General features: G+C 45.4%; 1 protein-coding gene across 1 annotated transcript in view; it reads right to left on the minus strand.

Annotated features, from left to right (window-relative positions):
- Nucleotides 1-14486, minus strand: part of LOC134929556 (ATP-dependent translocase ABCB1-like) — a 270024-nt gene that overhangs the window by 25159 nt on the left and 230379 nt on the right. The window contains exons 20-21 of the mRNA XM_063925150.1: nucleotides 11453-11593; nucleotides 10710-10866 (exon numbers count right to left, since the gene is read on the minus strand). Coding sequence (XP_063781220.1) covers nucleotides 10710-10866; nucleotides 11453-11593 — 298 coding nt within the window. The remainder of the gene's footprint in view (nucleotides 1-10709; nucleotides 10867-11452; nucleotides 11594-14486) is intronic.

Raw genomic sequence — 14486 nt, forward strand, 5'->3', positions numbered from 1 at the left:
GATGCATAGGGCATTTGAGGAACATAGGGGAATATTGTCCAATAGTATCCCCTTTTTTCTAATTTTTTTGATAATCCGGATATTGTAGTCAGTCAGAGTGTGCTTTGCTGTGTTGTGTTTTTTTTCGGGGGGGTTGCCTAATTACTGAATTGCCCCGGGTGACAAAAAGCCTAGTTTTGGCCCTGACTTAGATTTTGCAAAAGCCTTCGATACAGTGCCTCACAGGAGACTGATCATCAAATTAAAGGAGCTTGGACTAGGAAAAACTGTTTGTACATGGATAAGTAACTGGCTGGACAACAGAGTACAGCGAGTAGTGGTCAACGGGAAGTCTTCAAGCTGGACACCAGTAGTCAGCGGAATACCACAGGGGTCTGTACTCGGGCCACTACTGTTCAACATATTTAGCAATGACCTAGAAATAGGCCTGGAAAGCACAGTGTCAATCTTTGCAGATGATACTAATCTACAGAAATAGATGTGAAGTCTCTGCAGAATGATTTATCTAAACATGAAATGTGGGCGCCTAAATGCAGAATGAGGTTCAATATAGAAAAATGCAAGGTTATGCATTTCGGGACTAAAAACAAACTTGCATTCTACATATTAAACGGGAAAGTCTAGGGGTAACAGTTTTGGAAAAATATTTGGGGGTACTCATTGATAATAAGCTTAATAACCGCATACAATGTCAAAGCGCAGGAAAGAAGGCAAGTAAGGTGTTAGCATGCATAAAACGGGGAATTGATACAAGGGACGAGGATGTCATTCTGCCGCTGTACAAATCATTGGTACGTCCGCACCTGGAATATTGTGTTCAGTTTTGGGCACCACTGTATAAAAAAAGATATCGGTGAACTCAAAAGCGTTCAAAGGCGAGCTACTAAATTGATTAAAGGGCTAGAGGGACTGGATTACGACGAGAGGCTTACTAGGTTACATAGAAACATAGAATTTGACGGCAGATAAGAACCACTTGGCCCGGGTGTGGTATTGAAAGTCGACAGTAACTAGGTCGACAGGGTCAAAAGGTCGACAGGGTCAAAAGGTCGACAGGGTCAAAAGGTCGACATGAGTTTTTAATGTTATTTTGGTGTCGTTTTCTTCGTAGAGTGACGTGAACCCCAATTAGTGCACGGCGTCCCCTCGCATGGCTCGACCTTTTGACCTGTCGACCTAGAACATGTTGACCTTTTGACCCTGTCGACCTTTTGACCCTGCCGACCTAGTTACTATCGACCAATAGTGGTCGACCTAGACATTGTCGACCTAGTTACTGTCGACTTTCAATCCGGATCCCCTTGGCCCATCTAGTCTGCCCATTTTTTTTTATCCTTTAGGCAATCTCAACCCTTTTTTGAACCTTAATTCTTTGTATGGCTATTCATATGCCTATCCCAAGCATGTTTAAATTGCTCTACAGTCTTAGCCTCTACCACCTCTGATGGGAGGCTATTTCACTTATCCACTACCCTTTCGGTGAAGTAATTTTTCCTTATATTTCCCCTGAACCTCCCCCCCTCCAGTCTCAGTGTATGTCCTCGAGTTCTAATACTTCTCTTGCTTTGAAGAATGTTTCCTCCTGAACTTTGTTAAAACCCTTGATATATTTGAAAGTTTCTATCATGTCCCCCCTTTACCTTCTCTCCTCCAAACTATACATGTTAATATCTTTTAGCCTGTATAGTTTGGAGGAGAGACGTCCCTATGTACGTTCTGGAGGCAATTGCTGGCAAAGGTATTTATAATTCATTTTGATGAACATCATCTTCATCTTCTCCACCTCCTACGTCGATCGCTGACAAGGTTACCGGCTGCACTAAACACTCTTTCAGAGTACACACTGGAGGGGGGGCAACTTAGGTAAAATAAAGCCAGTTTGTGCAAGGGCATCCAAATTGCCTCTTTTTTCCTGCCAGTATACATACGGACTGTCTGACATGCCTACTAGGATGCTGTCACTCATATAATCCTCCACCATTCTTTCAATGGTGACAGAATCATATGCAGTGACAGTAAACATGTCCGTAATCGTTAGCAGGTCCTTCAGTCCGGACCAGATGTCAGCTTTTGCTCCTGACTGCCCTGCATCACCGCCAGCGGGTGGGCTAGGAAACCTTATCCTTTTCCTTGCAGCCCCAGTGGCGGGAGAAATTGAAGGATGAGCTGTTGACGGGTCACGTTCCGTTTGAGTTGACAACTTACTAACCAGCAGGTATTTGCACCTCTGCACACTTGTGTCTGCTGGAAAGAGAGATACAACATAGGCTTTAAACCTAGGATCGAGCACGGTGGGCAAAATGTAGTGCTCTGATTTCAACAGATTGACCACCCTTGAATCCTGGCAAAGGGAATGAAGGGCTCCATCCACAAGTCCCACATACTTTGCGGAATTGCTCCGTCTTAGCTCCTCCTTCAATTTCTTCAGCTGCTTCTGCAAAAGCCTGATGAGGGGAATGACCTGACTTAAGCTGGCAGTGTCTGAACTGACTTCACGTGTGGCAAGTTCGAAGGGTTGGAGAACCTTGCACAAGACGGAAATCATTCTCCACTGCGCTTGAGTCAGGTGCATTACCCCTCCTTTGCCTATATCGAAGGTGGATGTATAGGCTTGAATGGCCATTTGGTGCTCCTCCATCCTCTGAAGCATATAGGGGGTAATTCCAAGTTGATCGCAGCAGGATATTTTTTTAGCAGTTGAGCAAAACCATGTGCACTGCGGGGGGGGGGGGGGGGGAGATATAACATTTGCAGAGAGAATTAGATTTGGGTGGGTTATTTTGTTTCCGTGCGGGGTAAATACTGGCTGCTTTATTTTTACACTGTAATTTAGATTGCAGATTAAACACACCCCACCCAAATCTAACTCTCTCTGCACATGTTATATCTGCCTCCCCTGCAGTGCACATGGTTTTGCCCAACTGCTAACCAAATTCCTTCTGCGATCAACTTGGAATTATCCCCATAGAGTGTTGAATTCCACCTCGTTACAACTTCATGCTTCAGTTGATGGCAGGACAGGTTCAGGAGTGTTTGCTGGTGCTCCAGTCTTTGGCACGCAGTGGCAGAAAGCCGAAAGTGGCCTGCAATTTTTCGGGCCACCAACAGCATCTCCTGCACAACCCTGTCATTTTTCAAAAAATTCTGCACCACCGAATTAATTGTACGTGCAAAACATGGCACATGCTGGAATTTGCCCAGATGTAATGCACGCACAATATTGGTGGCGTTGTCCGATATCGCAAATCCCCAGGAGAGTCCAATTGGGGTAAGCCATTCTGTAATGATGTTCCTCAATTTCCGTAAGAGGTTGTCAGCTGTGTGCCTCCTATGGAAAGCGGTGATTCATAGCGTAGCCTGCCTAGGAACGAGTTGGTGTTTGCGAGATGCTGCTACTGGTGCCGCTTCTGTTGTTGTTGCTGCGGGAGGCCATACATCTACCCAGTGGGTGTCACAGTCATATAGTCCTTAGTCTGCCCTGTTCCACTTGTCCACATGTCTGTGGTTAAGTGGACACTGGATACAACCGCATTTTGTAGGACACTGGTGACTCTTTTTCTGATGTCTGTGTACATTCTCGGTATCGCCTGCCTAGAGAAGTGGAAACTAGATGGGATTTGATACCGGGTACACAGTACATCAAACAAGTCCCACTGAACTAATGGAGGATACCGGACGCATGTCTAACACCAACATAGCTGTCAAGGCCTCAGTTATCCACTTTGCAAAAGGATGACTGCTGTCATATTTCATCTTCCTCACAAAGGACTGTTGTACAGTCAATTGCTTACTAGAAGTAGTACAAGTGGTCTTCAGACTTCCCCTCTGAGATGACGATTGACTCCAAGCAGCAACAACAGCAGCGGCGGGAGCAACAGCAGGCGTACCACTCAAGGATCCTCCGGAGGAATCCCAGTTAGGAGAGGACTCCCCAGTCTTGACAGTGACATGGCCTGCAGGACTACTGATGTTCCTGACTGAGGAGGAAGTTGACGTTGAGGGAGTTGGTGGTGTGGCTTGCAGGAGCTTGGGTACAGGAGGAAGAAGGGATTTAGGTGTCAGTGGACTGCTTACACTCTTACCCAAAGTTTCACAACTTAACAGTGACTTATGATTAATGCACTGCAGGTGACGTATAAGGGAGGATGTTTTTTAGGTGGTTAACATCCTTACCCCTACTTATTACAGATTGACAGAGGCAACAGATGGCTTGACACCTGTTGTCCGGATTTGTGGAGAAATAATTCCACACCGAAGAGGTGGCTTTTTTGGTAGTTTGCCCAGGCATCAAAATGGGCTTCTTCATCCCATGGACAACTGGTGTCTCCCCCGGTGTCTGACTTAAACAAATGACATCACCATCAGAATCCTCATCGTCAACTTCCTTCTCAGCGCCAGCAACACCCATATCCTCATCCTGGTGTACTTCAACAGTGACATCTTCAATTTAAATATCAGGAACTGGACTGTGGGTTCTCCTTCCAGCACTTGCAGGGGGCGTGCAAATGGTGGAAGGAGCCACCTCTTCCCGTCCAGTGTTGGGAAGGTCAGGCATCGCAACCGCCGACACACTTGGACTCTCCTTGGGGATTTGTGATACCATCTCAGAACGCACAGTTTTTTCTGTGCTCTTTCTAGCTTAACTCTTTAAATTTTTCTAGCGGGAGGATAAGGGCTTCAATCGTCATGTGAAGCTGAACCACTAGCCATGAACATAGGCCAGGGCCTCGGCCGTTCCTTGCCACTCCGTGCCGTAAATGGCATATTGGCAAGTTTACGTTTCTCCTGAGATGATTAAAATTTCTTTTTTTGGTTCTTTTTACTGAACTTTGGCTTTTTGGATTTTACATGCCCTCTACTATCACATTGGGCATCGGCGTTGGCAGACGGCGTTGATGGCATTTCACTGTCTATGTCATGGCTAGTGGCAGCAGCTTCAGCACTAGAGGGAAGTGGTTCTTGATCTTTCCCTATTTTATCCTCCAAATTTTTATTCTCCATTATGTTTCTGGAGATATATAACAAAATATGTGGAACAGGAATGACTGATGGCTGATGGCCAGGACACTACCACTGGTCTGATGCAGCACAATACAACAACACTGTAAGGGACTTGTGGTTGTTGTTGTTATTATTATTGTTATTATAATACTGTAGCAGTGGACATATAGCAGCAGCGTATACCACTATGACTGCCTGGTCACTGGAATGACTGATGGACAGGATACTACCACTGGTCTGATGCAGCACAAGACAACAACACTGTAAGGGACTTGTGGTTGTTGTTGTTATTATTATAATACTGTAGCAGTGGCCATATAGCAGCAGCGTATACTACTGTGACTGCCTCGTCACTGGAATGACTGATTGACAGGACACTACCACTGGTCTGATGCAGCATAACACAACAACACTGTAAGGGACTTATACAGCGAAAGTGGATATATAGCAGCAGAGGACACCACCACTGTGACTGGTCACTGGACTGATGCACAAGAGACTTCCCCTGGTCTAATGCAGGACAACACAGCACCACTGAAAGGGACTTAAACAGCTACACTGGATATATGGCAGCAGAGGACATCACCACTGTGACTGGTCACTGGACTGATGCACAAGAGACTTTCCCTGGTCTAATGCAGGACAACACACCAAAAATGCAAGCCAGCAGCCCTGGGGACATATTGCAGCAGAGAACACCAACACTGTCACTGGCTGGACTGATGCAGCACAATACACTGACTACACTGGACTGGACAGCACAACACAGCACAAGACTCACCACCCCACTTTCTTGCCCCCACACAGACACTAAACACTGAGGACACGTCCTCTCAATACCCTCTCCGAGACTGGAGTGAAAATGGCCGCGACGTGCGGCTCCTTATATGGAATCCAAATCCTGCGAGAATCCGACAGCGGCATGTCCTCAGTGTTCAGTGTCTGTGTGTTGGGGCGGGAAAGTGGGGTGGCAAGTGTTGTCCATTCCAGTGTAGTCACTCAGTGTATTGTGCTGCATCAGTCCAGCCATTCACAGTGTTGGTGTCCTCTGCAGCCATATATCCAGTGTAGCTGTATAAAGTGGGCTGTGTTGTGCAGACCAGTGGTAGTGTCCTGTGTCATCAGTAATTCCAGTGACGATATACGCTGCTGCTATATGTCCACTGCTGCAGTATAATAAATATAACAACAACAACAACAACGTGTTGTACTGCATCAGACCAGTGGTAGTGTCCTGTGTCATCAGTAATTCCAGTGACGATACACGCTGCTGCTATATGTCCACTGCTGCAGTATATTCATTATAACAACAACAACAACGTGTTGTGCTGCATCAGACCAGTGGTAGTGTCCTGTGTCATTAGTAATTCCAGTCATTCCTGTGATGCATATTATCTCATATAACTCCCCAAAAATAATGGAGAACAAAAATTTTGAGGAGGAAATAGGGAAAGATCAAGAAGAACCACTTCCTCTTAGTGCTGAAGCTGCTGCCACTAGCCATGACATAGATGATGAAATGCCATCAACGTCGTTTGCCAAGGCCGATGCCCAATGTGATAGTAGAGTGCGTGTAAAATCCAAAAAGCCAAAGTTCAGTAAAAAGAACCAAAAAAAAAAGAAATTTAAATCGTCTGAGGAGAAACGTAAACTTGCCAATATGCCATTTACGACACGGAGTGGCAAGGAACGGCCGAGGCCCTGGCCTATGTTCATGGCTAGTGGTTCTGCTTCACATGACGATGGAAGCCCTCATCCTCCCGCTAGAAAAATTTAAAAGAGTTAAGCTGGAAAGAGCACAGGAAAGAACTGTGTGCTTTGAGATGGTATCACAAATCCCCAAGGAGAGTCCAAGTGTGTCAGCGGTTGCGATGCCTGACCTTCTCAACACTGGACGGGAAGAGGTGGCTCCTTCCACCATTTGCACGCCCCCTGCAAGTGTTGGAAGGAGCACCCACAGTCCAGTTCCTGATATTCAAATTGAAGATGTCACTGTTGAAGTACACCAGGATGAGGATATAGGTGTTGCTGGCGCTGAGGAGAAAGTTCACGATGAGGATTCTGATGGTGATGTGGTTTGTTTAAGTCAGGCACCAGGGAGACACCTGTTGTCCTTGGGATAAAGTAGCCCATTGTGATGCCTGGGCAAACTACCAAAAAAGCCACCTCTTCGGTGTGGAATTATTTCTCCACAAATCCGGACAACAGGTGTCAAGCCATCTGTTGCCTCTGTCAATCTGTAATAAGTAGGGGTAAGGATGTTAACCACCTAGGAACATCCTCCCTTATACGTCACCTGCTGCGCATTCATCAGAAGTGACTGTCAAGTTCAGAAACTTTGGGTAAGAGCGTAAGCCAGGCCTTGCCAACCTGTGGCTCTCCAGATGTTGTGAAACTACAAATCCCATCATGTCCTGCCACAGTTTTAGCATTCCCTAATAGCAAAACTGTGGAAAGGCATGATGGGACTTGTAGTTTTACAACAGCTGGAGAGCCACAGGTTGGCCAGGCCTGGCGTAAGCAGTTCACTGACACCTAAATCCCTTCTTCCTCCTGTACCCAAGCTCCTGCAATCCACACCACCAACTCCCTCAACGTCAACTTCCTCCTCAGTCAGGAACGTCCGTAGTCCTGCAGGCCATGTCACTGTCAAGACTGAGGAGTCCTCTCCTAACCGTAGGATCCTTGAGTGTTACGCCTGCTGTTGCTGCCGCTGCTGTTGTTGCTGCTGGGAGTCGATCGTAATCCCAGAGGGAAAGTCGGAAGACCACTTGTATTACTTCTAGTAAGCAATTGACTGTCCAACAGTCCTTTGTGAGGAAGATTAAATATGACAGCAGTCATCCTTTTGCAAAGTGGATAACTGAGTCCTTGACAGCTATGTTGGTGTTAGAGGGGCGTCCGGTATCCACCATTAGTTCAGTGTCACTTAAAGATTTGATGGAGATAGTGTGTCCCTAGTATCAAATCCCATCTAGGTTCCACTTCTCTAGGCAGGCGATATCGAGAATGTAAACAGACGTCAGAAAAAGAGTCACCAGTGTCCTACAAAATGCGGTTGTATCCAGTGTCCACTTAACCACGGACATGTGGACAAGTGGAACAGAGCAGACTAAGGACTACATGACTAACACTGGGTAGATGTATGGCCTCCCGCAGCGGCACCAGTAGCAGCATCTTGCAAACACCAACTCATTCCTAGGCAGGCTACGCTACAGCATGTATCACCGCTTTCCATAAGAGGCACACAGCTGACAACTTCTTATGGAAGCTGAGAAACATCATTGCAGAATGGCTTACTCCAATTGGACTCTCCTGGGGATTTGCGATATCGGACAACGCCACCAATATTGTGCGTGCATTACATCTGGGCAAATTCCAGCATGTCCCATGTTTTGCACATACAATTAATTTGGTGGTGCAGAATTTTTTTTTAAATGACAGGGGTGTGCAGGAGATGCTGTCAGTGGCCCCAAAAATTGCGGGCCACTTTCGGCATTCTGCCACTGCGTGCCGAAGACTGGAGCGCCAGCAAACACTCCTGAACCTGCCACGCCATCAACTGAAGCAAGAGGTGGTAATGAGGTGGAATTCAACACTCTATATGCTTCAGAGGATGGAGGAGCAGCAAAAGGCCATTCAAGCCTATACATCCACCTTCGATATAGGCAAAGGAGGGGTAATGCACCTGACTCAAGCGCAGTGGAGAATGATTTCCATAGTGTGCAAGGTTCTCCAACCCTTCGAACTTGCCACGCGTGAAGTCAGTTCAGACACTGCCAGCTTGAGTCAGGTTATTCCCCTCATCAGGCTTTTGCAGAAGCAGCTGGATAAATTGAAGGAGGAGCTAAGACGGAGCGCTTCCGCAAAGTATGTGGGACTTGTGGATGGAGCCCTTCATTCACTTTGCCAGGATTCAGGGGGGTCAATCTGTTGAAATCAGAGCACTACATTTTGCCCACCGTGCTCGATCCTAGGTTTAAAGCCTACGTTGTATCTCTTTCCTGCAGACACAAGTGTGCAGAGGTGCAAATACCTGCTGGTTAGTGAATTGTCAACTCAAGCCGAACGTGACCCATCAACAGCTTCAATTTCTCCCGCCGCAGGGGCTGCAAGGAAAAGGATAAGATTTCCTAGCCCACCCGCTGGCGGTGATGCAGGGCAGTCAGAAGCGAAAGCTGACATCTGGTCCGGACTGAAGGACCTGCCAACGATTACTGATATATCTACTGTCACTGCATATGATTCTGTCACCATTGAAAAAATGGTGGAGGATTATATGAGTGACAGTATCCAAGTAGGCATGTCAGACAGTCCGTACGTATACTGGCAGAAAAAAAGAGGCAATTTGGAGGCCCTTGCGCAAACTGGCTTTATTTTACCTAAGTTGCCCCCCCTCCAGTGTGTACTCCGAAAGAGTGTTTAGTGCAGCCGGTAACCTTGTCAGCGATCGGTGTAGGAGGTTACTTCCACTAAATGTGGAGAAGATGATGTTCATCAAAATTAATTATAAAGTCCTCCGGGAAGACCTTTACCAGCAATTGCCTCCAGAAAGTTCACAGGGACCTGTGATGGTGGATTCCAGTGGGGATGAATGAATGCTCAGTGAGGAGGATGTACACGGTGAAAGGGGTGAGGAATTGGAGGATGATGATGAGGTGGACATCTTGCCTCTGTAGAGCCAGTTTGTTCAAGGAGAGATTGATTGCTTCTTTTTTGGTGGGGGCCCAAACAAACCAGTCATTTCAGCCACAGTCGTGTGGCAGACCCTGTTGCTAAAATGATTGGTTTGTTAAAGTGTGCATGTCCTGTTTATACAACATAAGGGTGGGTGGGAGGGCCCAAGGACAATTCCATCTTGCACCTCTTTTTCTTCTTTGCATCATATGCTGTTTGGGGCCTATTTTTTTAAATCTGCCATCCTGTCTGCCACTGCAGTGCCACTCCTAGATGGGCCAGGTGTGTGTGCCGCACACTTGTGTCGCTTAGCTTAGTCATACAGCTACCTCATTGCACCTCTTTTTCTTCTTTGCATCATGTGCTGTTTGGGGCCTATTTTTTAAATTTGCCATCCTGTCTATAACTACAGTTCCACTCCTAGATGGGCCAGGTGTTTGTGCCGCACACTTGTGTCACTTAGCTTGGCCATCCAGCTACCTAATTGCACCTCTTTTTCTTCTTTGCATCATGTGCTGTTTGGGGACTAGTTTTTGAATAGTGCCATCTGTCTGCAACTGCAGTGCCACTCCTAGATGGGTCAGGTATTTGTGCCGCACACTTGTGTCGCTTAGCTTAGTCACACAGCCACCTTGGTACAACTTTTAGGCCTAAAAACAATATTGTGAGGTGTGCGGTGTTCAGAATAGACTGGAAATGAGTGGAAATTATTGTTATTGAGTTGAATAATACTGTAGGAGCAAAATTACCCCCACATTCTGTGATTTTAGCTATTTTTAAAAAAATAATAATCCAGATCCAAAACCAAAACACGAAAGGGTGGTTTTGGCAAAACCAAGCCAAAACCAAAACTCAAAAATGGAATTAGAACCAAAACCAAAACACATAACACGAAAAGTTAATTACCATACTGCTTCCATGTTAGCAGCAGGGATAGCTCCTCCGTTCATATCACATCAGGCCCATAGTAATTAATAGAAATAAGATTCTGTTGTCTGTACTTAGTAAAATGTCCTTTCCGCGTTACTTACAGGTTTATTCCCATCGGTGCTGTAACTGTCTATAAGGGGCTTCTTCTCCAGCAGGTGGAATATATGAGCCGCTGACAATTTAGCCTTAGCGTAGTCTGGAGCAAAGGAACTGGTCTGACCCAAAAACATTGCCCCATATACAATGGCCACAAACACCCTGAAATAAAACAACTTGTCAAAATCAATGGTGATGTTGATTCAGTAAGTTTACTGGCCACAAAGCAGTCTCATTTCTATAGAGGAGCCGTACATTATACTACACACGTATCGCTGTGCCACTTATACCGAATTCAAATTATTGCTAAATGCATTGTAAGCTTTACATTATAGACAACGCATTGACTCCAGTGATCCGCTTTGTTAATGAACAATACATACATTCATACATAAGGACAGATATAGGGAAGGGGGTGATTCAGAGGTGGATGCTACGGAGTAGCAGCTACAACTTTTGTTGCGAACATTACTGCAAAAATATGCTATCCACCCACCGGCTGCAGCTGTGATCTGCTGTTGTGCGCACAAATCACGCTCCTAAAACGTGTGCTGACTAGTGCCACCCCATTGGGGTGCATCTCAGGTGCCTGAAGTTTTACTTGCGTCCACCTTTGAATTAGGCCAATACATACATTTTTTTGTTGTGCATTAACCCCACAATGTAATAACTCCCCATACATATAAACGAGCATTGAATGAGGCACTGTTACTCAGTGCCTCCTTCAAGAAAAGGCAACAATACTTACAGAAACACGTTATCAAAAGTCATGTGACCTTCTGCCACTAGATACGCCCCAAACCGGAAATTTCCAGCATATGCAAAAAACATGATTGCCTGGGACAGCCCATAGGTGAAGCCTTGCATGTGTGCGTTCCTTATAGAATTCCTGAAACACAAGATAATGTGAATAGTATACACTCACATACAGTAAATAACAATTATACACACAGATAAGTCTGTGGACAAAAGAGGAAGAGTTAAAAGACACACACACACATGAAGCTTGATGTCTGGGAATTGTTTAGAAAATCATACAATGCATACAGTGTTTTCTAGAGATGAGCGGGTTCGGTTTCTCTGAATCCGAACCCGCCCGAACTTCATGGTTTTTTTCACGGGTCCGAGCAGACTCGGATCCTCCCGCCTTGCTCGGTTAACCCGAGCGCGCCCGAACGTCATCATGACGCTGTCGGATTCTCGCGAGACTCGGATTCTATATAAGGAGCCGCGCGTCGCCGCCATTTTCACACGTGCATTGAGATTGATAGGGAGAGGACGTGGCTGGCGTCCTCTCCATTTAGATTAGAAGAGAGAGAGAGAGAGAGATTGACCTGATTTACTGGAGCTTAGGAGTACTGTAGAAGTGTAGAGAGTGCAGAGTTTACTAGTGACTGACCACAGTGACCACCAGACAGTGCAGTTTTATTTAATATATCCGTTCTCTGCCTGAAAAAAACGATACACACAGTGACTCAGTCACATACCATATCTGTGTGCACTGCTCAGCCCAGTGTGCTGCATCATCTATGTATATATATCTGACTGTGCTCAGCTCACACAGCTTATAATTGTGGGGGAGACTGGGGAGCACTGCAGTGCCAGTTATAGGTTATAGCAGGAGCCAGGAGTACATATTATATTAAAATTAAACAGTGCACACTTTTGCTGCAGGAGTGCCACTGCCAGTGTGACTGACCAGTGACCTGACCACACTGACCACCAGTATAGTTAGTAGTATACTATATTGTGATTGCCTGAAAAAGTTAAACACTCGTCGTGTGACTTCACTTGTGTGGTGTTTTTTTTTTTATTCTATAAAAAACTCATTCTGCTGACAGACAGTGTCCAGCAGGTCCGTCATTATATAATATATACCTGTCCGGCTGCAGTAGTGATATATATATATTTTTTATATCATTATTTATCATCCAGTCGCAGCAGACACAGTACGGTAGTTCACGGCTGTAGCTACCTCTGTGTCGGCACTCAGCAGTCCATCCATAATTGTATACCACCTACCCGTGGTTTTTTTTTCTTTCTTCTTTATACATACATACTACTACATCTCTTTATCAACCAGTCTATATTAGCAGCAGACACAGTACAGTATGGTAGTCCACGGCTGTAGCTACCTCTGTGTCGGCACTCGGCAGTCCGTCCATAATTGTATACCACCTACCCGTGGTTTTTTTTTCTTTCTTCTTTATACATACATACTACTACATCTCTTTATCAACCAGTCTATATTAGCAGCAGACACAGTACAGTACGGTAGTTCACGGCTGTAGCTACCTCTGTGTCGGCACTCAGCAGTCCGTCCATAATTGTATACCACCTACCCGAGGTTTTTTTTTCTTTCTTCTTTATACATACATACTACTACATCTCTTTATCAACCAGTCTATATTAGCAGCAGACACAGTACAGTACGGTAGTTCACGGCTGTAGCTACCTCTGTGTCGGCACTCGGCAGTCCGTCCATAATTGTATACCACCTACCCGAGGTTTTTTTTTCTTTCTTCTTTATACTTACATACTACTACATCTCTTTATCAACCAGTCTATATTAGCAGCAGACACAGTACAGTACGGTAGTTCACGGCTGTAGCTACCTCTGTGTCGGCACTCGGCAGTCCGTCCATAATTGTATACCACCTACCCGAGGTTTTTTTTTCTTTCTTCTTTATACATACATACTACTACATCTCTTTATCAACCAGTCTATATTAGCAGCAGACACAGTACAGTACGGTAGTTCACGGCTGTAGCTACCTCTGTGTCGGCACTCGGCAGTCCGTCCATAATTGTATACCACCTACCCGAGGTTTTTTTTTCTTTCTTCTTTATACATACATACTACTACATCTCTTTATCAACCAGTCTATATTAGCAGCAGACACAGTACAGTACGGTAGTTCACGGCTGTAGCTACCTCTGTGTCGGCACTCGGCAGTCCATCCATAATTGTATACCACCTACCCGTGGTTTTTTTTTCTTTCTTCTTTATACTTATACATACTACTACATCTCTTTATCAACCAGTCTATATTAGCAGCAGACACAGTACAGTACGGTAGTCCACGGCTGTAGCTACCTCTGTGTCGGCACTCGGCAGTCCGTCCATAATTGTATACCACCTACCCGTGGTTTTTTTTTCTTTCTTCTTTATACTTATACATACTACTACATCTCTTTATCAACCAGTCTATATTAGCAGCAGACACAGTACAGTACGGTAGTCCACGGCTGTAGCTACCTCTGTGTCGGCACTCGGCAGTCCGTCCATAATTGTATACCACCTACCCGTGGTTTTTTTTTCTTTCTTCTTTATACATACATACTACTACATCTCTTTATCAACCAGTCTATATTAGCAGCAGACACAGTACAGTACGGTAGTTCACGGCTGTAGCTACCTCTGTGTCGGCACTCGGCAGTCCGTCCATAATTGTATACTAGTATCCATCCATCTCCATTGTTTACCTGAGGTGCCTTTTAGTTGTGCCTATTAAAATATGGAGAACAAAAATGTTGAGGTTCCAAAATTAGGGAAAGATCAAGATCCACTTCCACCTCGTGCTGAAGCTGCTGCCACTAGTCATGGCCGAGACGATGAAATGCCAGCAACGTCGTCTGCCAAGGCCGATGCCCAATGTCATAGTACAGAGCATGTCAAATCCAAAACACCAAATATCAGTAAAAAAAGGACTCCAAAACCTAAAATAAAATTGTCGGAGGAGAAGCGTAAACTTGCCAATATGCCATTTACCACACGGAGT

This window comes from Pseudophryne corroboree, chromosome 5 (genome assembly GCF_028390025.1).
Source record: "Pseudophryne corroboree isolate aPseCor3 chromosome 5, aPseCor3.hap2, whole genome shotgun sequence".
Taxonomy (NCBI): Eukaryota; Metazoa; Chordata; class Amphibia; order Anura; family Myobatrachidae; genus Pseudophryne; species Pseudophryne corroboree.